We start from the raw sequence: 26,627 nt of genomic DNA on the forward strand, positions 1-26,627 counted from the left end.
ATTATTTGTATTTATCTTTAAGATCACCACAAAAATAGGAAGACAAGGTTTAGCCTAAAGTTGAACAATTAAACCTACCTGTTGAAGCAATAATTTCCATAGATATTCAATTTTCCACAAATACTTTCACATAATGTGATTGCAGGAGGAAATGAACCAAAATACTCAATAACCAGGAAAGATACCAAGTTTCTCAGTTTGTAGCTAAGTTGTTATTTTTCTTTCTGTCAGCATTAGTGGAATTAAAATGACGATACCATCTGATATCGCCAGTAAAATCAACTTTTTTATAAGTTAGTCATGATTTGGTGAGATTAATAATAATATGCATAATATCTTTTGAGAAAAAAACCAACAAAGTCATCAAGTTCTCAAGTGTCTAGCATTAGCTTGCTTTCTTGCTCTTTAAGGCCTAGTTCTACTTAATATTTTTGTGATCAAATACATACCCGTTGATATGTTTTGAGGTTTACTTGAAAGAGAAGAATATTAAGATAAATAATCTTAATTGGTAGGACAAAATACATTTCTGAAAAATACTGAGATTGGAAAGTTGAGATGCTATAGTTCTATCCCTTTTAAGTATATATCATGAATATCAGCCATGCTTTCCTATAATAATGCTCCTTGGAGACATTAGGATTCCCAGTGAACATTTAGATGGATACTGAGATGAAGGCTCGTGCTTCTTCAGACATACTACCTGTATCCTAATAAGTCTAAGAATACTTATAAACTGGGACAAATGCAATTTGTGGATGTTTCCCCATGTTGTGTTTTTTTTCCCCTTTGAGTCAATCAGTAGTCCATATTTTGCTAACATTGTTTATTTCATTAGTCCTGGAATAAATGATATATGACATTTTATAGGGAACCTAACAGTATTAAGGTATCTTTAGAGATATCATTCTTTTTTCAAAAAGATGTAGAAATTAACCTTTCTAGGAAAACATTTTTCTAACTGCAGTATTTACTAAAACATGCTTATAAAACTTGCATTTTTTTTCTATGTAATGCTTGTCAGAATTAGCTCATGAATGTAGAAAATCCTATCTTACATAGATTCCAATGTAATGAAGATCTCAATATCATGGTGGTAATTATTAATGAATTTTCAAATGGTAGAATTACTATTTGAATTTAATAGAAGCAAGATGAGAAATTTTAGAAACAATGGCAGCTTCCTCATCTTGAAGTAGGATTTAATTAGAGATGAAGAATAAAGAAAAACATTTTGGAATAGAGAAAAACGAAGCATGAATCAAGAAATTAATTTTAAAAACACTCATATACAAATGTGATACTTATTTTGAGTAAATTACTATTGGTTTTTATTTTTATTCTATTTTATTTTTTGTATGAAGGTCTCCTGATTTCCATGAAGAAATCAAGGTTAAACTCCCTGCTACTTTAACTGACCATCATCACTTGCTTTTTACTTTTTATCATGTTAGTTGTCAACAAAAACAAAATACTCCTCTTGAAACACCTGTTGGATACACAGTAAGTCCTTTTTTGTTGTCCTAAATGTTTACCTATTTGATACTAAAAATATTTATGATGTGTAAGATATAGTTGATGTTTCTTATTTATTTCTATACTGTTTGATTCTATAGTTATAAACTTGCACTGATAAGGAAGAATCATCCTAAGAAGAAAATACTCATTAATGTAGTTAGATAATTTATTCAGTCAATGTTTATCTCACAGTGAAATATAAATACAACAGTTCTAAGGAGAGCTTGATTTGAATGTAAAATAAATTACAGTTTTAAAAAAATAAATGACAATCTTGAGGAAAGAGATTTACAAACACTTGAGTATTTTCAAAAATTATTGTGATTATAGTGTAGAGATAAACCTTAACATGAAGGACATCATAATGTGTTAGGGTATAAATTATTAGAAAAATTATGCTTCTACCCAAAAAAGAATAGTCATCATTTGATTCATTATTTTTGTCTTTTGCATTTATAGCATGAATTTTGCCAATTGTAGGAAAGTAAATGATATTCATACTTTTAGTTTGTCTTTAGTATTCCTAGCTAATTAAAAATTTCACTATTATACTGAAACTGTTAGCTGTTCTTAAATTGATTTACTTTGTGCCCTTTTCTAGGACTGACACTTCTTTAGGTAATAAGGGTCTCCATATCAAATATTTCATGTTTAGAATAATAATATTTTAAGGATTTTTAGTAAAGTATCAGGGAAATAATCACTTTAGAGGAATACAAAGGCCTATGTTACTACTTATATAATTTTCACAGTATTTGTTGATATGAGATGATTTTGGCTTGTACCAAGTTCTTAAAATAGATTTCCTTAAATTATTTTTATAGCAAATACGTTTAAGTTAAAATTGTTTCCTTTTCATTTAAAAGTGGATACCAATGCTTCAGAATGGAAGGTTGAAGACTGGCCAGTTTTGCCTACCAGTCTCACTGGAAAAACCACCACAGGCTTATTCTGTATTGTCTCCTGAGGTCAGTATCTCTTTTATTATAGTTCTTTTAGATAGAAGGATAATCCTTTTCTTTCCATTTACATTACACGTATTATTTTGGTTTTAGGATGAATACAGTTCTTTTATTTTTTTAAGACTGAATAGAACCAGGCACCTATAATCCTAGCTACTCAGGAGGCTGAGATCTAAGGATCATGGTTCAAAGTCAGCCCAGGCAGGAAAGTCCTTGAGACTCTTATCTCCAATTAACCACTAGAAAACCAGAAGTGGCGCTGTGGCTTAAGTGGTAGAGCGCTTGCCTTGAGCTGAAGATCTCAGGGACAGCACCCAGGCCCAGAGTTCAAGCCCCATGACTGACCAAAAAAAAAGACTGAAGGAAATGAGTTTTTATTATAAAAATATTTTTACCAATAGATAACTATGGGCTGAGAAGGTGGCTCAGGGGTAGAGCGCTTGCCTTGCATGCATGAGGCCCTGGGTTCGATTCCTCAGCACCACATAAGCAAAAAGAAAAAAGCCGCAAGTGGCACTGTGGCTCAAGTGGTAGAGCGCTAGCCTTGAGCTGAAGAGCTGAGGGACAGCGCCTGGGCCCAGAGTTCAGGCCCCACGACTGGACCCAAAAAATAAATAAATAAATAAATAAATAAAAACTATTACTGTTCCCTTGATAATCTTATTTCACTTAGTAACTAAAGAATTTTGATGTTTTTATGTTTCACTGGCTTCCATTAATCATGCTTAAGTGTATAGTTCTGTAATATTAAGTACATTCTCATAGTTGTAAAAACTAACATTTAAAACTTTTTAAAATGTGGCTTATGTATATCTAAAGACTTCATTGTGTACTTTATTTTATAAATTTGACAAAAAAGTTATTATACTCTGTGTAATCCTCTGAGAGTTGGTTAGGGCTGTTACTTGCTTGTTTTCTTTTTTTCTTTTTTTTTTTTTTCGGTGCTACTGAGGGTTGAATCTAGGCCCTCATACATAACAGACAATTATTCCACCACTGAATTATATCCTTTGCCTCTAGAATTTTTTTCCTGTTAGCAGTATATTAACACTATGTATAGTTCTTAACTTCAAATACTTTCATTGCTTTATTATGTCATTCAGTTCTTGCTCCTTCAAAATAAATTCTCACAAAATAAAGCAATTTAAAAAATAAAAATAAGCCAAATATTGTGGCTCATGCCTGTAACTTAGCTACTTGGGAGCTCACACAAAAACTTCACAAAAGCCCATGTCATAACAAGCTGGCTGTGGTGGTGTACATCTGTCATCCTAGCTGTGCAGAAAGTATAAATAGGAATATAGGGGCCCAGGCTAGGCTGGGCAAAAAATGAGACCCTATTTGAAAAATAACAAATGGGGGAGAATGATGAAAGGGGTCAAGGTCCATTGTACTTATAAGCTGACATGTTGAATGTTAACCCCTTTGTACAGCTACTTAAAGACAATAAAGATATAATTTAAAGAAAAACAACAAATTCAAAAGTAGCACCAAAACAAAGAATTAAAAGTTGATATAGTTCTATTCTGTTACTTATGATGAAAACAATATAGTCCATTGACATTTCATTATAAAAATTTTCCCTTCCCAACCTATAAATCTCTGAATGATCTAAGTCTTTCACTTCTCCAACATCAACTTTTGCCATCATCATCACATCATCATCTCTCTTCCATCCAACCTCTATGCTTTTTCTTCTCTTCAGCCCTTTACTCTTTCCTTTCCTCATCCTAATTTTGACATGGCAGGTCTTTTTATTCTCCTTGCAAATACAATAGCACCTGCTCAGAGGATTATTTTCCACCTTTTCTTATTTCATGCTTTTGCTTCACTCTGTTAGTTTTAAATCTTAATTTATTTACTCAGCATTTATCACTGTCTGAAATTACCTTTTGCTTTTCTTCTTTGCATTGGTAAGTTTAGAGGACAAGACCTTATGTTTCTTGTTTACCATGTAACTATAGTACCTAGAAAAGTATGTGGAGGCTTCAACAGATACGTTAAATATAAAAACTGAAAACTTTGCTGTGCTGTAGTAGCTTATGCTGTAATCCTAGTTACTCAGGAGGATGAGATCTGAGGATCACAGTTCGAAGCCAATCCAGACAGGAAAGTCCATGAAACTCATATCCCTAATCAACCAACAAAAAGTCTGAAGTGGCCAGGTGCCAGTGGTTTATGCCTATAATCCTAGCTACTCAGGAGGTTGATCTGAGGATCATGGTTTGAAGCCAGCCTGGGCAGAAAAGTTTGTGAAACTCTTATCTCTAGTAAACTATTCAGAAAAAGCTGGAAGTGGCACAGTTACTCAAATGGTAGAACACTAGCCTTGAGCACAAAGAGAGCTCAGGTCCAGTACCCAGACCCTGAGCTCAAGCCCCAGGATTGCCAAAAAGCTACAGCTCCACTGTAGCACAAAGAGAGCTCAGGTCCAGTACCCAGACCCTGAGCTCAAGCCCCAGGATTGCCAAAAAGCTACAGCTCCACTGTAGCTAGCCTTGATTAAAAAAAGGTTCAGAGACAATTTCCAGACCCTGAGTTCAATCCCCAAGACACACACACACACACACACACACACACACACACACACACACACACACACACACACACACACACACACACACACACACACACACACACACACACACACACACACACACACACACACACACACACACACACACACACACACACACACACACACACACACACACACACACACACCCAGGATTGCCAAAAAGCTACAGTTCCACTGAAGCTAGCCTAAGCTACAGTTCCACTGAAGCTAGCCTTGATTAAAAAAAGGTTCAGAGACAATTTCCAGACCCTGAGTTCAATCCCCAAGACATACACACACACACACACACACACTGAGTTCAATCCCCAAGACACACACACACACACCTGAAAACTTTACAGGATTATTGATAATAGCAAAAAATGAAAATTACCTGGATATGATCCAACAAGGGAATGTTGAGTTAAATTTTACTATATTAGTCCACTGCCTATGTGTTAAAGCCTCCCTATTAATTTTTTATTTTTATTTATTTTTTTTTGTCGGTCATGGTGCTTGAACTCGGCCTGAGATCTGTCCCTCAGTTCTTCTGCTCAAGGCTAATACTCTACCACTTGAGCCACAGCACCACTTCCGGCTTTTTCTGCTTATGTGCTGATGAGGAATCAATCCTAGGGCCTCATGCATGCAAGGCAAGCACTCTGCCACTGAGCCACATTCCCAGCCCCCCTATTAATTTTTAAAAGTAAAAGAATATTTAAAATAAAGACTGGAATACTATGAGATTTACAATGTTTATATGCAAAATTGGATTTCAAAAATAATATATTTGATATATATATAAATAATATATTTGATATATATATAAATCTAAGGATTTATGTAAAAATATATGTGTGTATACGAACATTGGGAATTCTATAAGGGAGTATTTCTCTGGAAAGATAAAAATTTAGGGCATTAGTTTCTGACATTTTATGCTATAAATCTTTAAATTCTCTTGTAAAAATAATTTATTGATTTTATAATAGAAATTACATGTAAGTTTTTAATTTATACTGATCTGAAGTATTTCCACAGTGTCTTTTCGCATGGAGGTATTGTAATGCTTTGTTTTCTGAGTTAATAATCTTCTTAAGCTGTTATGACCATTACATTTGCTATCTTACAGGTTCCTCTACCTGGCATGAAATGGGTAGACAATCACAAAGGTGTGTTCAATGTTGAAGTTATTGCTGTTTCATCTATCCATACGCAGGTGAGTTTCAGTACTTTGTATGATCAAATTCACTTGAATGAATTAAATATGATATATTTATGTCAGATTTCTTTTTTTTTTTTTTTTGATTTTTGGGTTTTTTTTGGTCCGGTTATGGGGCCTGAACTCTGGGCCTGGATGCTGTCCCTCAGCTCTTCAGCTCAAGGCTAGCGCTCTACCACTTGAGCCACAGCACCACTTCCGGTTTTTTCTTTTTTGCTTATGTGGTGCTGAGTAATCGAACCCACGGCCTCATGCATGCAAGGCAAGCGCTCTACTACTAAGCCACCTTCCCAGCCCTATGTCAGATTTCTTATTTGCTGTTGGACTTATACAAAAATGTATCACCTAAAACATAAATTTACAAGTTGGAAAGAAGCCAGGTGCCAATGATTTATGCCTATAATCCTAGCTACTCAGGAGGCTGAGGTCTGAGGATTGCAATTCAATCCAACCTGGGAAGAAAACTCTATGAGACTCTTATCTCCAATTAATTACCAAAAATCTGGAAGTAGTAGAGCTTTCTCAAGTGGTAGAGCACTAGCTTTGAGCATTAAAACTCAGGGGCAACATCTAGGCCATGAGTTAAAGCCCCAGGACTAGTACCAAAAAGGGGGGGGGGTGTAAACAATAAACAGCAAAAGTAATTTTTGGGGGGTGGGGCTTGAACTCAGGGCCTGGACACTGTCCCTTAGCTTTCCCTCCCCTCCAACCCCACACCCTTCAAGGCTAGTGCCCTACCACTTTGAGCCACAGTTCCATTTCCACCTTTCTGGTAGTTAATTGGAATCTCACAGACTTTTGAAAGTCTCACAGACTTTTCTGCCTGGGCTGGGATCTGCAATCCTCAGATCACAGCCTCCTGAGTTAGGATTACAGATGTGAGCCACCACCACAGGCTAATACTTGTTTTTTAAGTGTCATTAAATTATTTTGAACAATGAAATGATTTGTTTCCAAGTTTCTAACGCATAACAGAATGGAGTTGAAAAACTGTCATCTAATTCATTTTATTTCTCATAGACTCAAGTATGTCAAAAGTAAAATGGGTAATTTTAGTTTACTTTTGTTTTTTGAGGTACTGGTATTTGAACTTAGGGTCATACACTTGCTAGGCAGTCACTCTGCCACTTAACCACTCTGCCAGTCACCTTTTGCATTTGTTTTGTTTTGTTTTTGCATTTTTTTGCCAGTTCTAGTGCTTAAACTGTGGGCTTGGATGTTGTCCCTGAACTTTTGTGCTGAAGGCTGACACTACCACTTGAGCCACAGCTTTTTGTGATTAATTGAAGATAAGATGCTCACAAACTTTCCTGTCCTGCCTGGCTTCAAACTGCTGTCCTCAACTCTCAGCCTCCAGAGTAGCTAGATTACAGGCATGAGCCCCAGTCACCCTGCACTGAAATTTTTTTTTTTTGTCGGTCATGGGGCTTGAATTCTGGGCTTGGGTGCTGTCCCTGTGCTGTTTAGCTCAAGGTGAGCGTTCTACCACTTAAGCCACCGCACCACTTCCGATTTTCTAGTGGTTTATTGGAGATAAGAGTCTCACAGACTTTCTTGCCCAGCCTGGCTTTGAACTGTGATCCTCAGATCTCTGCCTTCTGAGTAGCTAGGATTACAGGCGTGAGCCACCAGTGCCCAGCTTCTGCATTGAATATTCTTAGGATAAGGTCTCACTTTATATCTGGGCTCACATGGACAGTTGTTCTTCCCAGTGTTGCTGGTTGACAGGTACATTCTGCCCTTGCCCAGCCATTGGTCGAGATGGAATCTTGTGAATTTTTTTTGCATGGTTTGGTCTGAACTGGGATCCCTCAACCTCTCTTCCCAACTAAGATTACAAGCTTGAGCTACCATGCCTAGATCAAAGGAGGAAGAATTATTAGAATCATTTGCTTAAGATTTTTCACCCTAGTTCTAGAATATGTCACATTTTTCTTCTAAGATTTTGTGTTTAGACTTTTGGGCTGGAATGTTTGTCTTTCTGATCTCACTTGAATTTCCCCTCAGAAGATGACCATTTATACATAGCAGCTCCCTCTATTTCAGCTAACTCTGCACTTATAACAAGTATGTACATAAGTGTGCATCTCTCTGTGTTGCACTTTGTTATACAGTGTGTTTGTGTGTGCATACATGCACATGTGTTTGTTATTGTTTTTCCCTCTTTAGACTTTAAGCTCCATGATGTCAGAGAAGTTAACTGTCATGGAATGGAACTTCCCTTCAAGGACTTTACAATGTAACAGGAGAAAGTATAAATTAATTGCAATGCAGTAATATTAGTACTATGTTAAATATATTAATTAAATCCTTTTAAGTACAGAAGAAAGCATTGTCTGTTCTGCTAAGAACAGAGAAGTTGTATTAGTAATCAAAGAAAGGAAAGTAGGCAGCACAGATAATCAGACAGCAAATGCAAAATGATAGCTATAATTAGTTTGGAAGTAACTGAATAAATGTGATTGCTGAAACTAAATTGGTGGATGTGATTTTTCCAAGGAGAACATACAGGGTGAGAAGAGACTAGGGTTTAAATAGAATCTAGGGTTTTTCCACCCATGAAGGGAAGGGTAATGCGGGGGGCTTCCCAAACCCATTAAGCTTCAGTGCTGTGCTAGGAAGACTTACAAGGTAAGTCATTTAGTAATGCTCAGAGTTATGGTTTGGTTTACTGAAAGGATGAAAAGTAGAATCGACAAAGGAAAAGGTGCATGTGAAGTCTGCAGGAAATAAGGCACAATCGTCCATCAATCCTTTCCTAGTGAAGTCATACAACATACATGAACTGCTGTCTGCAAGGGAAGCTAGGAGAGACTCATTTCCTGGGCTTTTTACTAAGAGATTGTCATGTACCCTCACTTCCTAACATGTATCTGGTAGACCTTCTCTGCCTTACATATACCTAAGTGCTAGAATCCTAGGAGGAAGGCAGATGTTCAGCATAAACCTTACTGTTTAGACACATAAGCTATCCCCTATACATTGGACCCAGCCTGAAATTTAAGTTCCTATACAAGGCCCACCTTGCAGCAGGCCTTTCAAAGGATGGCAGTCTTCAACCTGCTTTATTAACTCTTCACTGCACAATGATTTAGAAGAAAATAAGACATAGCGCCTCTGTACTATGTTAAGGAAAACACATCATATATAGATTTTATTTAGTAAAACATAGGTAGACTCTACTAACAGAATAACTCCAGTGGAGTTTTTCATTTTTTCATGTTACTGGATGTGTCCTGTGCTTCCTGTTGATGAAAAGATTGTCATAATATAGATAGACACATATTCTTTCCTTTAGTGTATTATCACTTTATGTCTTCTGAAATATATAAGGTCAGCAGATCCTTATATCAATGGGCATATGGTTCTAAGCAGAAATCTTTGAGGAAAAACCCCAAATGGAGGATGCATAGAGTTCTGTCTGTGCTGTGCTATGGATGCTTACTTCATTTTCCCGTAACACCATTTAACTTCTACTAAATATATGCTGTCTTTCAACAAACCTAAGACTTTCATTGATAATTATCACTTTAATTCAGCATGTTCACTTTTACCTTTCTTTTATTTCCATTAAAAATAAAATTGTTACTATTAATATGTTGTACAGAGGGGCTACCATTTCATAAGTCAGGTAATGAGTACATTTCTTTTTTGGGATAGGGTCACCCCTCCTTTACTTTCCTCAGTTTCCCCTCACCTGTCCCTGCCTACAAGTTACATAAGTCATTTGCCACATAGTATATGCTGAATAGCATGATTGCATTTATTTTACCTTGCTTTTGTGGGGAGGCTATTTTCACAAAGTTAAGGGTAGGAAAACACTGAGCAGATTACACAGAAATTTAAACACAGCTGACTGTAACGGGACTGAGAGCTCTACATCAACTGAGCTGCTTTAATTAAATTCTGTGAGCAGGAATTTACTACTGTATAGTACATATCAGCTTTTTTCCTTTGGGAAAAAAGTTCCTATAATCATTGTTAGCTTTTTTAGAGTTGTCAGTAATTTTTTAATCTTTTACTCCTAAATTTATATTTATGGAGCAGTCATGTGATATCATCATCATAAAAAAGTTTTGAGGAAAAATGTTATGTAGTTGATTCAGAAGTTATGTAATGTAATCACAGCTATTTGGGAGGCAGAGATGGTAAAGATTTTGGTTTAAGGCCCGCTGAGCAAAAAGGTAGTGAAACTCCATCTCAACCAACAAGCTTTGCATGCTGGTCTGTATTCTTGATCCAAATACTGGGAGGCTGTAGGATTGTGATCTGAGGCCAACCCAGGCAAAATGTGAGATCCTACCTAAAAAAATGACTAAAGCAAATAAGATCTGGGGACATGGCACTAGTGGAAAGTATCTGCCTGGCAAGTTGAATCTCCTGAGTTCATTTTTTTTTTTAAAGTACAAGTATCTACTGAATAGCATCTTGACATTTAAGATCCTGATGACACACACACACACACATATACACATAAATTTTGCAACTGTGTGAAACAAATTGATCAAATATTCTTTGAAATATAATGGCTATCTTACGATGTAAAGTTGATCATATAGTGGAAGATCTCTAGCCTTGAGTGAAGAGCTCAGGCCAAGCCCTGAGTTCAAGTCCCATGGCCTACCAAAATTTTTTTTGATTATATATTTTAATCTTAAAGAATTGGTTGCTGGGCTGGGAAGGTGGCTCAGTGGTAGAGTGTTTGCCTTGCATGCATGAGGCCCTGGATTCGATTCCTCAGCACGACATAAGCAGAAAAAGCCAGAAGTGGCACTGTGGCTCAAGTGGAAGAGTGCTTGCCTTGAGCTGAAGAGCTGAGGGACAGTGCCCAGGCCCAGAGTTCAAGCCCCACGACCAACACACACACACACACACACACACACAAAGAATTGGTTGAAGACTACTTTTTTTTTTTTTCTTCTTGGTGCAGATCCTGCAGCTTGAACTCAGGGCGCCAGGGAGCTGTGTCTGAGCTTCTTTATGCTCAAGGCTAGTGCTCTACCGCTTGAGCCATAACTCCACTTCCAGCTGTTTTGGGTAGTTTACTGGAAATAAGAGTATCGTGGACTTTCTTGCCCAGGCTGGCTTGAAACCTTGATCCTCAGACCTCAGCCTTCTGAGTAGCTAGTGTCACTAGTGCCCAGTGAAGACTGCTTATTCGCCTGTTTTATACTTTGCTTGTTACTCTTGGAGATAGATAGCTGTAGCTCAATCTTTTCATTATTTATTTAAATACATATAGAATATTTGGTTTTTACATGTGAAGCTATAATTATTCTTTTTTTTTTGGTTGTGCAGCTCTAACTCTGGGATTGGGCACTATCCCTGAGCTCTTCAGCTCAAGGCTAGCACTCTACCACTTGAGCCACAGTGCCACTTCTGGTTTTCTGAGTGGTTTATTTGAGATAAGAGTCTCCCTGGCTGGCTTTGAACCTCGATCCTCAGATCTCAGCCTCTATAGTAGCTAGGATTACAGGCATGAGCCACTGGCGCCCAACTTACTCTTTTTTCTTAAAGATCATTTTCATTGCTAAGTAAATAGAAATTTTCTTCTAGCTCCAACCAACTTTTACTCACATCTCATTGCTCAGAACTGTATAGTATATAGACATCGTATAAAGGAACCTGAAAGAGCCAACTTTTATCCTAGAACCTGTTACATTATTGCTTTAGATAAGACTGATTCTGTTAGAAAGGAGGTAGGCTAAATATTAACAGTCAGTATTTAGTCAGGAGACAAATCCATAGAAACTTGAATGGGGGGTAAATTTTAAGATAAATTTGTTAAACAGATTAAAGATGATTCATTACTAAGTGTTATGATGATAGCAGAGATAACAGTTACAGAAAGTATCAAGAAGGGACTTAGAAACCTAAATAAAGATAGCAGAGATACATAAGAACATGTCACTTGCTATGCTATGATTTCAAAAAACTTGGTGGATAACCCCTGCCATGGAAGACTGAGAAACCCATAGCTGTGAATATTGTTGCTAGTATCCTTCACCTTTAATTTGCAGCATTCACATCTGCTTTCCATCTCTTGGAAAACAAACAAAACAAATGAAAATCTCTTTTAACTCATCAAACCTTTCAGACTACCTTCTATACTGCTTACTTTTTGAGTCTGCTGCAGTCCAGCTGATGGTGGCAGCTGTAGTTTGAAGACCTGAGCCAGCTCTCTGCTGCACAGTATGATAAAGATGATGGGTTTGGAGCTAAGAGATAGCAAATTAATGGGTGCACACAGGTGGGTTACTAAGATAACTGCCACAATAATTGAGTGCCAGATGAGTCAAACTCTAACTGAAAAAGGTAAATCCTTCTTTATTAACACTTTATTTCTTGAGTAAATGAGAATGGACATGTTTAATTGGAAACAAGATTTATACTTTTTTATATTTTCAGGTAATATATTTGTAGTCTACAGTTCTTTATGATTAAAAAATTTACATAGCTTTAATTATTTAATTTTTTATTCTTTGTTTTAGGATCCTTATCTTGACAAATTCTTTGCTCTGGTCAATGCTCTGGATGAACACATGTTCCCAGTCAGAATTGGGGATATGCGAATCATGGAAAATAACTTAGAAAATGAATTGAAAAGCAGTATTTCAGCACTGAATTCATCTCAGTTGGAACCAGTAGTTCGATTTCTTCATCTTCTGCTTGATAAACTGATACTTTTAGTTGTTAGACCACCTATCATTGCTGGCCAAATAGGTAATTTACTTTGTTTGAGATGAATCATAAATTATATAACTTGGAATTTCTGACTTTCATTATAAAAGAAACATTTGCTGTCTACAAGGACTATTCTCAATGTGTGTGGGGGTGTTATTTTCTTGTTTATTTGCTTACAATCAAAAGATACCTTTTTGTTTGTTGTTACAAAATGTGACATATATACTTCTCAAATTAGTGAAGTAATTTATTCATTGACCAAATACTTTTTTTTTGTTGTTTGTTTGTTTGTTTTTGGGTCCAGTCATGGGCCTGAACTCTGGGCCTGGGCGCTGTCCCTCAGCTCTTTAGCTCAAGACTAGCGCTCTACCACTTGAGCCACAGCGCCACTTCCGGCTTTTTTCTTTTTGCTTACGTGGTGCTGAGGAATCGAACCCAGGGCCTCTGGCATGCAAGGCATGCACTCTACCACTGAGCCACCTTCCCAGCCCCTCATTGACCAAATACTTATAAAGCACTTACTACACAATGCATCAGACACTAATAAGCACTGTCTAGAGATGGTTACTGACTTCAAAATTTCAGATTACAGGCCAATAAACCTCATGTTATGTTTTACTGGATATATAATAATCTATATTTTTATTCATCTGCTGTTCATTTAATATAGCTTTTCTTTCTTTTTTCTTTCTTTCTTTCTTTCTTTCTTTCTTTCTTTCTTTCTTTCTTTCTTTCTTTCTTTCTTTCTTTCTTTCTTTCTTTCTCCCTTCCTTTCTTTCTTTCTTTCTCCCTTCCTTCCTTCCTTCCTTCCTTTCTTCCTTCCTTCCTTCCTTCCTTCCTTCCTTCCTTCCTTCCTTCCTTCCTTCCTTCCTTCCTTCCTTCCTTCCTTCCTTCCTTCCTTCCTTCCTTCCTTCCTTCCTTCCTTTCTTTTCTTTCTTTCTTTTCTTTCTTGCCAGTCCTGGTGTTCAAACTCTGGGCTTGGGTGCTATTCCTGAGCTCCTTTTGGCTCAAGGCTATCACTCTACCATTTGAGCCACAGTGCCAATTCTGGATTTTTCTATGATTGATTGGAGATAAGATTTGTCTGGACTTATCTGCCCCAGCTGGCTTCAAACTGAACAGCAGATATCAGCCTCCTGAAGTAGTGAGATTACAGGCTTGAGCCACCCCAACCTGGCCTGAATATAGTTTGTCTTTCTTTCATTTGTTCAAAACTACTGTATTTTCTTTTTCTTCAGTATTCTAGGGAGAGGTACTTCTATTCCTACCCTTTCCAAGATTTACTCTAACCTATTTCCAAGATGCTTTTCCCAAAGTACCTGTGCAAATCTTGTAAAGAAATTTAAGATAAAAGAATTTTAAGCTAACTAATTACAGAAATTTTGTGTTAAATGGTGGCACAGGGTTTTGAGAAATATTCTGATTATTTGAAAAATAAACATTTTTAAAGAAAAAGGATTGTCAAACCTCACTTAGATAGATAGATAGATCTTCCTAAATGACCCATTTTATTTGATTATTCCACTTTTAGGAAAACTAAATTGGCCTCATTATCTGTTCATAATCTTCTGTCTTGGTTATATAAATCATAAAACTGAAGCTCTGTTGCTCAAAATGACTAATGGATTTACTTAGCTTTTCACTGTGCTGTCTACCAGGATTCTACAATTTTTGCAAAGTTCTTGTGATACATTGACTTGAATGGCTGTGTAGGTAGTACTTACCTTGGCATTTAAAATGTTTTATAGTTTTTTTTCCCCTTATAATCCTTTTACAAATTCACTTTTGTCCGTTAAGTTGCTTATTCACTATTTTTCATACCTTTTGTATTTTTAATAACCCATATTCATTGATACTAGTTATTTAAAAACAAAAGTAATATTTATTCCTTGCATATGTATGTGTTTTGGTTTTTTTGAGTCCGGTCATAGGGCCTGAACTCTGGGGCTGGGCACTGTCCCTCAGCTCTTCAGCTCAAGGCTAGCGCTCTACCACTTGAGCCACAGCGCCACTTCCGGCTTTTTTCTTTTTGCTTATGTGGTGCTGAGGAATCGAACCCAGGGCCTCTGGCATGGAAGGCATGCGCTCTTCCACTGAGCCACCTTCCCAGCCCCTCCTTGCATATGAAGATTTATCAATCATCTATAAAATTAATTGTTTCTAAAGATGATTATTTTATAAAATAATTTATATCTGTTTGGTTATATTTTGTTTTTTGAGTAATCCAACCTGTATCATTTTCATGTTAAATTAGTAAAATGAGTTTTTTTTCTCCTTTACAATAGTATATTTGGTTCAAATAATTCAAAACTTTGAAATTAGCATAAAATACTATCTCTTTATACTTTATATAGGTACTTATATAGAAGTGACAAAAACATTGATCTTTGTGGAACTTAGAAACTAAAAATGTTGGGGCGGGGGAGGATGGGAATGGATAGGAAGGGGAAACAAAGGAGGAGGCTACAATGCTTGATAAGAAATGTAATCGTTATCTTGCCCATGTAAGTGTAACCCCTCTGTACAGTATTTTCACAATAAAATAAAAAAAAAGAAACTAAAAATGTTAAAACCCAAAATATTTTCTTCTTTTCTGAAAGTTAACCTAGGTCAAGCTTCTTTTGAAGCCATGGCATCAATTATAAATCGACTTCACAAAAACTTGGAAGGAAATCATGACCAGCATGGCAGAAACAGCCTTCTTGCATCTTATATCTATTATGTTTTTCGCCTGCCAAATACTTACCCTAATTCACCATCACCAGGTATTTTATTCTTTTTGCTGTGAAACTTTCTTTCATAAATGTTGCTGACAATATTGAGTTAAGCTTTTAGTCTGTGATGTGATGCATCGTTCAATAATAAACATTTATTAAATATCTCTTATGTAATATTTACTATGTTAGATGCTAATGTTAAAGTGATTACTTATGTTTTTATACATTATTTATACAACTTCCTTTAATTTGAAGTTCACAAATTAATTCTTGGAAATAAACCTTGAAAATAACTACTGGTAAGTGGAGGCATGGTAGAATGTTAACCTTGAACAAAAAAAAACAAGCAAGTACACAAGACCCCAAGTCCAAGCCTCCATTAATTGATTAGTTAATTGATTCCTATATCTGAAGAAATTTATCATTCCTTATTAGGATAAATAGAATAATATGTTTATCATTCAAAATGTTGTGGGTATCAAAGAAGAAATATGGTAGACCTGTAGTTCTTGATAAAACTGTGAAACATGCAATAATGAAAAATTGGAGCTGGGAAAGTGGCTCAGTGGTAGAGTGCTTGCCTCGCATGCATGAGGCCCTGGGTTCGATTCCTTAGCGCCACATAAGCAGAAAATGCCGGAAGTGGTGCTATGGCTCAAGTAGTAGAGCGCTCGCCTTGAGCTGAAGAGCTGAGGGACAATGCCTAGTCCCAGAGTTCAGGCCCCACAACCAGCAAAAAAAAAAGAAAGAAAAATTGTTGTCTAGAAAGAGTCTCTTTATAGTCAGTAAAATAGCATAATATTTCAGAGTTTTGAGCCCCAAGTCTTTGTGTGACACTGGTAATAGTGGTGTTAACTTGTTTGTTTGAATGTCTTACTTTGAAAAAGCATGCAATTGTTCAGTTAGTTAATGATTATGGTATACACACTGTTCAACTTGTTGGCATGTTTGTGTGCATGTCATCATTCATCACTAAGTACGTGCCCTTTTGCAGCTGTGGCAGTTTTAATGCTCAGTATTGAAAGATGATGTAAGACTCAATGTAGGTCAGACAAAAAGAAATTCTTTGCTTTTTTATATAATCTGGAATCGTAGAATTATCTTTTTATGTATATAATCAAGATTGCATTTTGTTATTGGTAAAGTCCCATTTTAGAAGTGTTGGGATAAATTGGCTCTCTCTCTAGTGACTACTATCAAGGGATAGAACAGAGTCGGGTGGAAAAAAAATGAGACATCAGCTAAAACATTTTGGATTTGAGATTCAACTATATCTGAGTGAAGATAGTATTTATATTTGTTTCATAGTAGTTTTATTGTGCATAAAATAAAATTTGGTGGTAGTTATTTTATTTAAAGTTCATTATTTTTATTTATTTATTTATGTTTGGTCAGTTGTGGGGCTTGAACTCAGGGTCTGGGTCCTGTCCCTGAACTTTTGCACTCCAGACTATTGTAGCATTCTCCCACTTTGAGCCACAGTGCCACATCCAGTTTTCTGGTGATTAACTGGAGATAAGAATCTCACAGACTTTTCTGCCTAGGCTGGCTTTGACGTGGAATCCTCAGATCTCAGCTTCCTGAGTAAGTAAGATTATAGGCAGGAGCCACCAGACCTGGCTAGTTCATGATTTTTGTCAGCTGATATAAAATAGAATATTTTTGTGTAGCCCTCATTAGGCCTTAAGTGTTTTTACTCTTGGTGATTTTTTTTAACTCAGTAGATTTCATTGAGAAACAAAAAGAAATCATAATCTTTATGAAATGTTATGAAGTGGCAGAGTTTTTTACCCTAGTTAATTTTGTTTACTTACGTGCAATTGTTTTATGCATTTTTAGGTCCTGGAGGTCTGGGAGGATCAGTGCATTATGCTACAATGGCTAGATCTGCTGTGAGACCTGCAAGCCTTAATCTAAGTCGTTCTCGTAGCCTTAGTAATAGTAATCCAGACATATCTGGGACACCTACATCACCTGATGATGAAGTTCGGTCAATCATTGGCAGCAAGGTAAATGAAGGGATGATTTTAAGTTTATGAACAAATGTGAAATGTCTAATTCCAATTTGTTCTTAACTTTGAGTCATAGATGAGTTGAGAATAAACAAGAATATTATATATATATATATATATATATATATGTATGTATGTATGTCTAAGTTAGGAATAAACAAGAAATTGTAAATTCCTGTTTTATCAGCATTAAATATTACATGTTTATATTAATTATATAGCTTGCTATTATAAACTGGTTTGTGCACTCTATGAAAAATACCTCTCAAGTTCTAAAATTTGTCCAGGAAAGCTAGTAACATATTACTTACTGTTGTCTGATAGTCCATGTGAAAAATGACCAGATTAACTTTCTGTAGAATAAGTGGGACCTAAGTAAATAAAATATAGGTCATCATCATTGACTTAAAATATGAGCACCCCTTCCTTAAAAAGTATCTAGAACAGCTTTGATTGTTAATAGAGTTATATTTCATAAGAAACTTTGCAGTTCACTAAGATTAGAAAAATAAGACTAATTCAATGATTTATCTCAGATGAGAAAAAGACTACCTACCATAAGACTCAGCTGTACTTTAATAATTGTTACCACACCAAAATACCTATAGAAAAATAATCATTCCTTTCTACATGTAAAGTACAAAAATAATTCCAGAGTTTAAGAAAGATGGGCAAAACCACAGTATGAGTGAAGCCAAGAAATCATATTAGGTTGTGTTTTTGTTATTGGAAAAGAAAATGCTATGATTTGTATAGAACAATAGCCATTTTTTTATTATTGTGAAAATACTGTACAGAGGGGTTACAATTACATGGGCAAGATATTGAGTACATTTCTTATCAAGCATTGTAGCCTCCTCCTTTGTTTCCCATCCCATCCTTCCCCCACCCCCCCAAATTCTCCCCCCCCACCCCAACAAAGTTGTAAAGTTCGTTTTCCACATAGTGACTTATATGTCTCATTGTTGCAATGGGTCCACCTGTATCCCTATTTAAACGATTTTTTTTTTATTATACCAACATCAAATACAGTGAAAGCAGGGGTTATATTGTGGGGACTTTTACTCTATTTATTCAGATATAGGGAAGAATTATAAACATGTTCTAGAATTCATGTTTATGTGAACTGTAGTAAAGTTCTCTGTTTCTTTAAGCGATAGTGATCAAAATATCACAACTACTCTTACGTATGTGTTATATATAATATATAGCATATAGGTACAGAAATTTTATATTTGGAATCCTGTAATCTACATTAATGTATATTAACTCATTCTAATATTCATAAATATTTTTAATTATCTTAAGTAATATACCTTTGCAGCTTTATAAATTTAAATCATAAATTTATAGACATTTTAGTAACTTAAAATTTATGTAGTTGTTTTTATAATTTAAACATGCTATTTTTATGAATGATGTGTGTGGAGAGGTATGTAGATTACTGCAGAGTAACCAAGCAATATGAAAATGTAAAAGAGAAAATTCCAGCTGAGCGCTGGTGGCTCACACCTATAATCCTAGCTATTTGGAAGGCTGAGATCTGAGAATCACCATTTGAAGCCAGCTTGGGCAGGAAAATCCAAGAGACTTATCTCTAATTAATCACACATAAAAAGGCTGAAAGTGAATCTATGGCTCATGACAGCATTGAGCAAAAAAAGTTTAGTGACAGTACCTAGGCCCTGAGTTCAAGCCTGAGGACCATCACCAAAAAAAGAAAAGAAGAGAAAAAGCCATTAAATGAGACAGTAAAGATTTTTACATATATAAAGTGAACAATTTGGGGCTGGGAAGGTGGGTCAGTGGTGGTGTGCTTGCCTTGCATGCATGAAGCCCTGGGTTCGATTCCTCAGTACCACATAAGCAGAAAAAGCCGGAAGTGTCTCTGTGACTCAAATGGTTGAGCCTTGAGCAAAAGGAGCTCAAGGACAGTGCCCCCACCCTGAGTTCAAACCCCAAGACTGGCAAAAAAAAAAAAAAGTGAACAATTTTTTTCTGATCTAATATTAATTGAAAATAGGCATTCCTTCTTGTTAGGCAAAAGCTCTACCACTAGAAGTACACCTCAGACCCAGTTGCTATTAGTTTGTTTTTCACATATGGTTCTTTGACCCTTGGCTAACCTTGGACTATAATCTTCCTGCCTCTAACTCCCAAGTACCTGGGACCACAACCTGGTACCAACATGCCAGGTTTGGGTTTGAGATAGGAGTCTTCAAGCTTTAGACTGACCTGTACTCAAACCAGTATTTTCCTGCTTGTCTCCCAAGTAGCTGAGATTATAGGTGTGTAGTAACACATATAGCCCAATTTTGAAGAAAACCATCACAAAATGAGAACTTGTCTTATGCTAACCCAGCCTTGTTCAGTTAATTTTTATTTTGTTTCGTTTTTTTGAGACAGTCTTGATAAGTAGCCCAGGTTGTACTCAACTGGTTATGTATTAAATACTGGCCTCGAACTTGATCCTCCTACCTCTTCTTCCTGAGTGTTAGGATTATAGGCATATGCCCCAACACAGGCTCCAATAAAGCTTCATTTAAATTATTTTATGAAAAACAATTTTATTGAAAAATTTTCAATAAAAAGGTACTTCCGGTGGCTGGGAAGGTGTCTCAGTGGTAGAGTGCTTGCCTTGCATGCCTGAGGCCCTGGGTTCGATTCCTCAGCACCACATAAGCAAAAAGGAAAAAGCCGGAAGTGGCGCTGTGGCTCAAGTTTCTTCCTGTGTATTGAATCATTTCCACTCACATAGAAGCTTATTATTTCTTCTCCATAAAGTAAATTTCTCTCTAGTATTTCTGCTGCTACTGGCTTTGCCATTTCTCTTGCTACCTTTTACGGGAGAGTTCCTTAAAAATTTGTCCACTCTCATTGTCTTAAATATTTCTATCATCTTCCACACAAAATGCACTTGCTAAAGCTATTAGTGTTTTGCATGTTTCTAAATCCAAAGGTTTATTGTCAGTACTCACCTTATTTTACCTGCTAGTATCTTGTGACATGAATTTTCTGTTTACTTAGCTTAAAGGGGTCTTGACTTTCCTCTTAGTTTATTGGTTATATCTCTTCATTTTCCTTTATCTTCTTTATCTGATCTCTTAATCTGGAAATGCCACCAATTTTTGTACTTATTTTTCTTCTCCTATATAAGTTGAATAGCTTATTAAATACCATTATAAAGGTTATACTAATTACTCCCCAAATTACTTTCTCAATACAATTCTCTCAACAATTCCAAAATTGGCAGCTATTCTAAATTCTTTTTGTCCAGATTGCATATTTGTTAAAAATGTAGCTATGTTATTTTTCTCTTTCTTTCTATGCTGTTGATTGAACCCAGGACCTTGATGTGGCAATAGCCATTTCTTCCCATCTCTACAACTACCACCTTGGTCTGAGTTGCCAGTGTCTCCCCCTGAATCAATGTAATTAGCCTTAAGATGTTTCTCTGCAGTTTGTCTACTCACTCTTCACAACACAATAGCCAGAATGTTGCTTTAAAAATGAAACATGCAGGGGCTGGGAAGGTGGCTCAGTGGTAGAGTGCTTGCCTTGCATGCATGAGGCCCTGGGTTCAATTCCTCAGCACCACATAAGCAGAAAAAGCTGAAAGTGGTGCTGTGGCTCAAGTGGTAGAGCACTAGCCTTGAGCTGAAGAGCTGAGGGACAGCGCCCAGGCCCAGAGTTCAGGCCTCATGACGACAAAAAAAATAAAATAAAAAATGAATCATGCTGCCAGGAGCTAGTGGCTCAAGCCTGTAATCCTAGCTACTAAGGAGGCTGAGATCTGAGGATCACAGTTAAAACCAGCCTGGCAGGAAAATCCGTGAGACTCTTATCTCCAATAAACCACCAGAAAACCGGAAGTGGCACTGTGGCTCAAGTGGTAGAGCGTTAGCCTTATGCTGAAGAGCTCAGGGACAGTGCCCAGGCCCAGAGTTCAAGCCCCATAACCAACAAAATAATAAAATAAAATGAAAATGAAACACAAGCCAGGTACTGGTGGCTCACAGCTGTAATCCTAGCTATCAATCAGGAAGCTGAGATCTGAGGATCGTGGTTGAAAACCAGCTTGGGCAGTAAAGTCCATGAGACTCTAGCTCCAATTAATCACAGAAAAAAGCCACAAGTAGTGCTGTAGCTCAAGTAGTAGAGTGCTAGCCTTGAGCAAAAGGAGCATAAGGATAGTGCCCAGGCTCAGCATTCAAGGCCCAGAACCAACAAAAATAAAAAATAAAAAAATCAGGGGCAATGCCAAGGCACTGAGTTCAATCCCCATTACAGGCACCAAAGGTGTATGTGTAGTGGGGAGTGGGGGCGGGACACAGAGAAATTAAATTAGATGATCTTATTCCCTCAGTTTCTTTAAGACTTAACTTAGAAGACCACTCTCCCAAAGAGCATCTTATTTCAATTTGTAATCAGTTCTTTCTATTCCCCCTATCCCTGAGGACTTTTAATCTCCTTGTTTTATTTTTTTTCTAAAATTTTTCTATCTTTTAATACGTCCATTAATTTGTTTGTGTGTGTGTGTGTGTCTGTGCACGCGCGTGCCCACCAGATCTGGGGCTTGAACACAGTGCCTAGGCACTGGCCCTGAACTTTTTGCTCAAGGCTAACACTCTACCACTTGAGCCACAGTTCCACTTTTGGTTTTTTTGGTGGTTAATTGGAGATAAAAAAAAAAGTCTCAAAAACTTTTTCTGCCCAGGCTAGCTTGGAACCATGATTCTCAGATCTCAGCCTCCTGAGTAGCTAGGATTATAGGCATGAGATGCTAGCAGCTGGCTTGTAAACCTTCTTATGTGATACTGGCAATCTCTTAGGTGTAGGAAATAGAAGTAAAGCGCTAGATCCCTTCACAAGGAATCACAGTAACTCCTTTTAGAAGAAGAAATAATTCACAGCTAGTCAAACACATTCATAGCATATTAAAGAAACTAATTTCATGAAGTTAATGAAGATAGTTTTAATACACAGCCCCTGCATAGTGTTTTCCTTGTTTCATATGTATGTATATTTATATATAGCACTCCATTGTACTTATTACAAGTCCAATAAAAAGAAATAAAACTTCATTTCCACTGTTCTTATTAGGCAGGAGGTATAGAATTATCAAGTATCACTGTATAGTTTTCTTTTTCTTCTTCTTCTTTTTTTTTTTTTTTTGGTCGGTCGTGGGTCTTGAACTCTGGGCCTGGGCGCTGTCCCTGCGCTCTTCAGCTCAAGGCCAGTGCTCTACCCTTGAGCCACAGTGCCACTTCCGGTATTGTAGTGGTTTTTATTGGAGATAAGAGTCTCATGGACTTTCCTGCCTGGGTTGGCTTTGAACCGTGGTCCTCAGATCTCAGCCTCCTGAGTAGCTCGGATTACAGTGTGAGCCACCGGCGCCCAGCTCACTGTATAGTTTTCAACTGATGAAAGATGAAATTTTTGTTTCCAACAAAGAATTGAATATATTTCTTCCACTCTTTTCTTTTAAATCCCAGTTCAATTCAAAAGAAATTATCAGAATTACTGATTTAGACTGTTTAATTAGCACTTGGAAGGATGATGATGTAAGAACTTTAGCTGTTGGTGCTTCAAGGTGATCTTTTTACAAATAGAGAAATTATATTTAAATGCTCAACTTAATGTTCTTGGTTATTTTTATAAATTGTTATTATGTATCGTAAGATGATTTGGGTGAACTAATATTTCATAAGTACCTAAAATTTTTGGTTGCTTTAACAGTACTAATTAAAAACGTGTTTGCATTAGAAGGTCTGGGTTTCTTTAGAATAATTTATAGCATGCAACATGTAATATTTCTTTCCTTTCCAACTGCTTTCTATTATATGCTTAGGGTTTAGATCGCTCCAATTCCTGGGTTAACACTGGTGGTCCAAAAGCTGCCCCATGGGGATCCAACCCCAGTCCAAGTGCAGAATCAACACAGGTGGTGTTTATAATTAGAGGTTTCTTTGTTGGCTGCTGATGTTTCCCTTTAGAACATTACTTTTTAGTACATACTATGATTTCAGTGGCTTGCATTTTTTAATCATTAAAAAGTGTATATTTTTGTTTACTTAGCACATTTTCCAACTACTATGCATGAATGAGACCAGTTCACCAGTAACACTCTCCTTTCCTGTTTTCTCCCACTTCCTTTTTTTCCTCCCTTCTTAAACACCTTACCAGTATTTCAATGCCTGCTGCTTATGCATTTGATGCCTTTTGTAACAGTTTCTGCTTTAGGGCTTGCACATCTTTAGTAGGATTTAAAATTTTTATGTGGAATAAAAGCAACATTTTTCCATTTTGTTTTTTGCTTTAATGTGTAGTTATTATATCATTTTAATTTATCTTTTGCTATCTTATCTTTTTGTTCTGTTCATAATCATTCTGTAGAAAAATAGTAAGTTGAAATTAAATACAAATTGTGTGTAAGATTAAATGCCAGAAGCAAAATCCACTTTTATTTGTACTGTGTTGCAAAGTATGAAATTATAAAACTTGAGTTGGGTTTTGTTTATTGAAGACTAGTTGCTTGGTAGCTGATATTGCATGATGACTTAAATATGCTTCTCACCTGTGTATTGACTCTGAAGGAAAATTCTCTTGTTCTTAAAGAAAATTTTAATTCTCTGTTTACAATTATAAATGATTTATATTTGATATAGTATATAGTATATAACAAACTTGAATGGTAGTTTTTGGTAATAGTAAAAAAGTAAAAGATGTCATTCTAATCTTTTTACCTTCTTTGAATATAAATTTTGTTTCCTTTTTGGTCAGGTATCAGTTGAGAAGTATGTTTTTAAATTTGAATGTTCTTACTAGTTATATGCATGCGTGTGGAACACGTAGATAAAAGTTTCATTCTTTGCAGCACTCTTAAATATTACAATCATTGAAATACTCATCTTCTTAAAGACTAAAAATACATAGAAGCCATTTGATTTCTAAGTCACTGGTATTAAAGCAGCTTGAAATAGTGTAAATGAGATGAGCAGTAAAATAGATGGTTGTTGAAACCACAGTAAAACTTTTAAATTTGTACATAATCCTGGAGCTGCAAAGTCATCCACAACTATGTTAATGTTATCTCGTCATTTCATTCATCTTCACTCCATAGGCTATGGATCGAAGTTGTAATCGTATGTCTTCGCACACAGAGACGTCAAGTTTCTTACAAACATTAACGGGACGCTTACCAACTAAAAAGGTAGATTCATGTTAAGACAATTCATATAAGAAGAAAATAATTCCAACAATTAAACAGATATAAGGCTTTTTTCATAACCAATATGCGATTTTAAAATACATTGTGTTTTGAAACACACGTAAGCAAACACTGCTTATTTGGTGTTTTTTGGGTATACCTTTCCAGTGTAGGCCTTTTAACCTGAAGATAGTGTTTGTAGCTGTGGGGTTGACTGTAGAGTTTAATAAATCAAATTTGATCATCAAATTTTAGTATCAACTCTTAATTATGTTTCTGTAACTGCTTCTTGTTTTGTGTTTTAAATCTCCAGGGAAAGGAAGATGAGTTAGAAAAATTATCACTCTTAGTAAGATATGTTGATTTGCTTCCCTTATGCACAGTTTTGTTAGTCCTTTTTCATATTAATATGCACTACTTTGCAAATGCTTTGTATACATAACCATTATTAAGGCAAGAATTTATTGCTATTTTTTAAAAAGATTTTAAATATTTGAAAGTTTGAAAATCAAACTTGGCTTATAGCAAAGTTTACATTTGTAAAGGTGTTTCCTAAATTGTACCAACAAAGTTCATGAGTGTATTTGTGTCTGTTAAAATATGTATTTAAAGTACAAACAAGATCTTATTTGTACTTGTGAGTTTTTGGTCTAATTTCTGTTTGTAGGTATAATTTAGGAAGCTACTTCTACCTGTACTTTTAAAATTACATTTTACCTTTAGATAACATGTAATTTTTTCAGCTCTTCAACATACCAGTGTCTTACATGCATAAGTCGTTTCGTTAATGGGTGTCTTCACTGCATCATTGAATAGTTCACATGCCTTATTTTCATTGTTTCTTCATTTGTACTTTCCATTATTATTACTTGGTTTGTGTTGCCAACAGATTTGACATGCAGTAACTTTGAATTTATTTCTGGATAGCTGTTTCATGAGGAGCTGGCTTTGCAGTGGGTTGTTTGCAGTGGTAGTGTTCGGGAATCAGCTTTGCAACAAGCCTGGTTCTTCTTTGAGTTAATGGTAAGCAAACTAAACATATCTTTAATACTTTTTTATTTGGTAAACTATTTTAGGTTAGTCATTTTTATTCTAGAAATATTTTTTCTGTTTCATATTTTATGATTTTATGTGTACCTCCATGACAAAATTACATGTAACACTTAACACAGTTTAGGTGGAATTGTAAATCGTGATGTTCATATTAATCCACCTCACCCATGAGATAGTTGCAGAGGTTAAATTGTTTTTCACAAGAGAACTTGTGACTCAGTCTTTCCTAATCTAAACATGCAAATGAACAGAAGCAATACTATAGATTGCATTGCAAATATTTAAAAAAGCTTTGTAAGGAGTGACATTGTCCAAAAAGAACTGTACTCTTTACCTGACTTGTGTAACTATAACCCTTCTGTACATCATCTTTATAATAACAATATTTTTTAAAAAACATTATAGATATTACTGTTATTATGGGTAGAAAGCTTATAGGAAAATGTCAGTTATAGCCAATCAAAAAAACAAAAATAGTTTTTTTGCTTAATTCAGCAAATTCTATTTAAAAGCAATGAATGAACTAATCTGTTTTACATAGGAACATGTATACATATATACATGCACATGTGCATAAAAACATCATATATGTATACATTTGCATGAAAAAAGGCAGTAAGTGCATAGCAAGAATATTCTAGACTATTAACCAAGTCACAGGCTTGGTAATATACACAGCAGGTAGTGTATAC

The 26,627-nt window shown here is 35.9% G+C and overlaps 1 protein-coding gene across 5 annotated transcripts in view; it reads left to right on the forward strand.

Moving 5' to 3' along the window:
• Positions 1-26,627, forward strand: part of Dock7 (dedicator of cytokinesis 7) — a 195,988-nt gene that overhangs the window by 86,067 nt on the left and 83,294 nt on the right. For all 5 annotated transcript variants that reach the window (XM_042676205.1, XM_042676213.1, XM_042676221.1 and 2 more), the window contains exons 17-24: positions 1,365-1,503; positions 2,385-2,486; positions 6,170-6,256; positions 12,751-12,982; positions 15,544-15,708; positions 17,500-17,669; positions 24,796-24,885; positions 25,810-25,905. In XM_042676205.1, coding sequence (XP_042532139.1) covers positions 1,365-1,503; positions 2,385-2,486; positions 6,170-6,256; positions 12,751-12,982; positions 15,544-15,708; positions 17,500-17,669; positions 24,796-24,885; positions 25,810-25,905 — 1,081 coding nt within the window. The remainder of the gene's footprint in view (positions 1-1,364; positions 1,504-2,384; positions 2,487-6,169; positions 6,257-12,750; positions 12,983-15,543; positions 15,709-17,499; positions 17,670-24,795; positions 24,886-25,809; positions 25,906-26,627) is intronic.

This window comes from Dipodomys spectabilis, unplaced genomic scaffold (genome assembly GCF_019054845.1).
Source record: "Dipodomys spectabilis isolate Male_0828 unplaced genomic scaffold, ASM1905484v1 ptg000002l, whole genome shotgun sequence".
NCBI lineage: Eukaryota > Metazoa > Chordata > Mammalia > Rodentia > Heteromyidae > Dipodomys > Dipodomys spectabilis.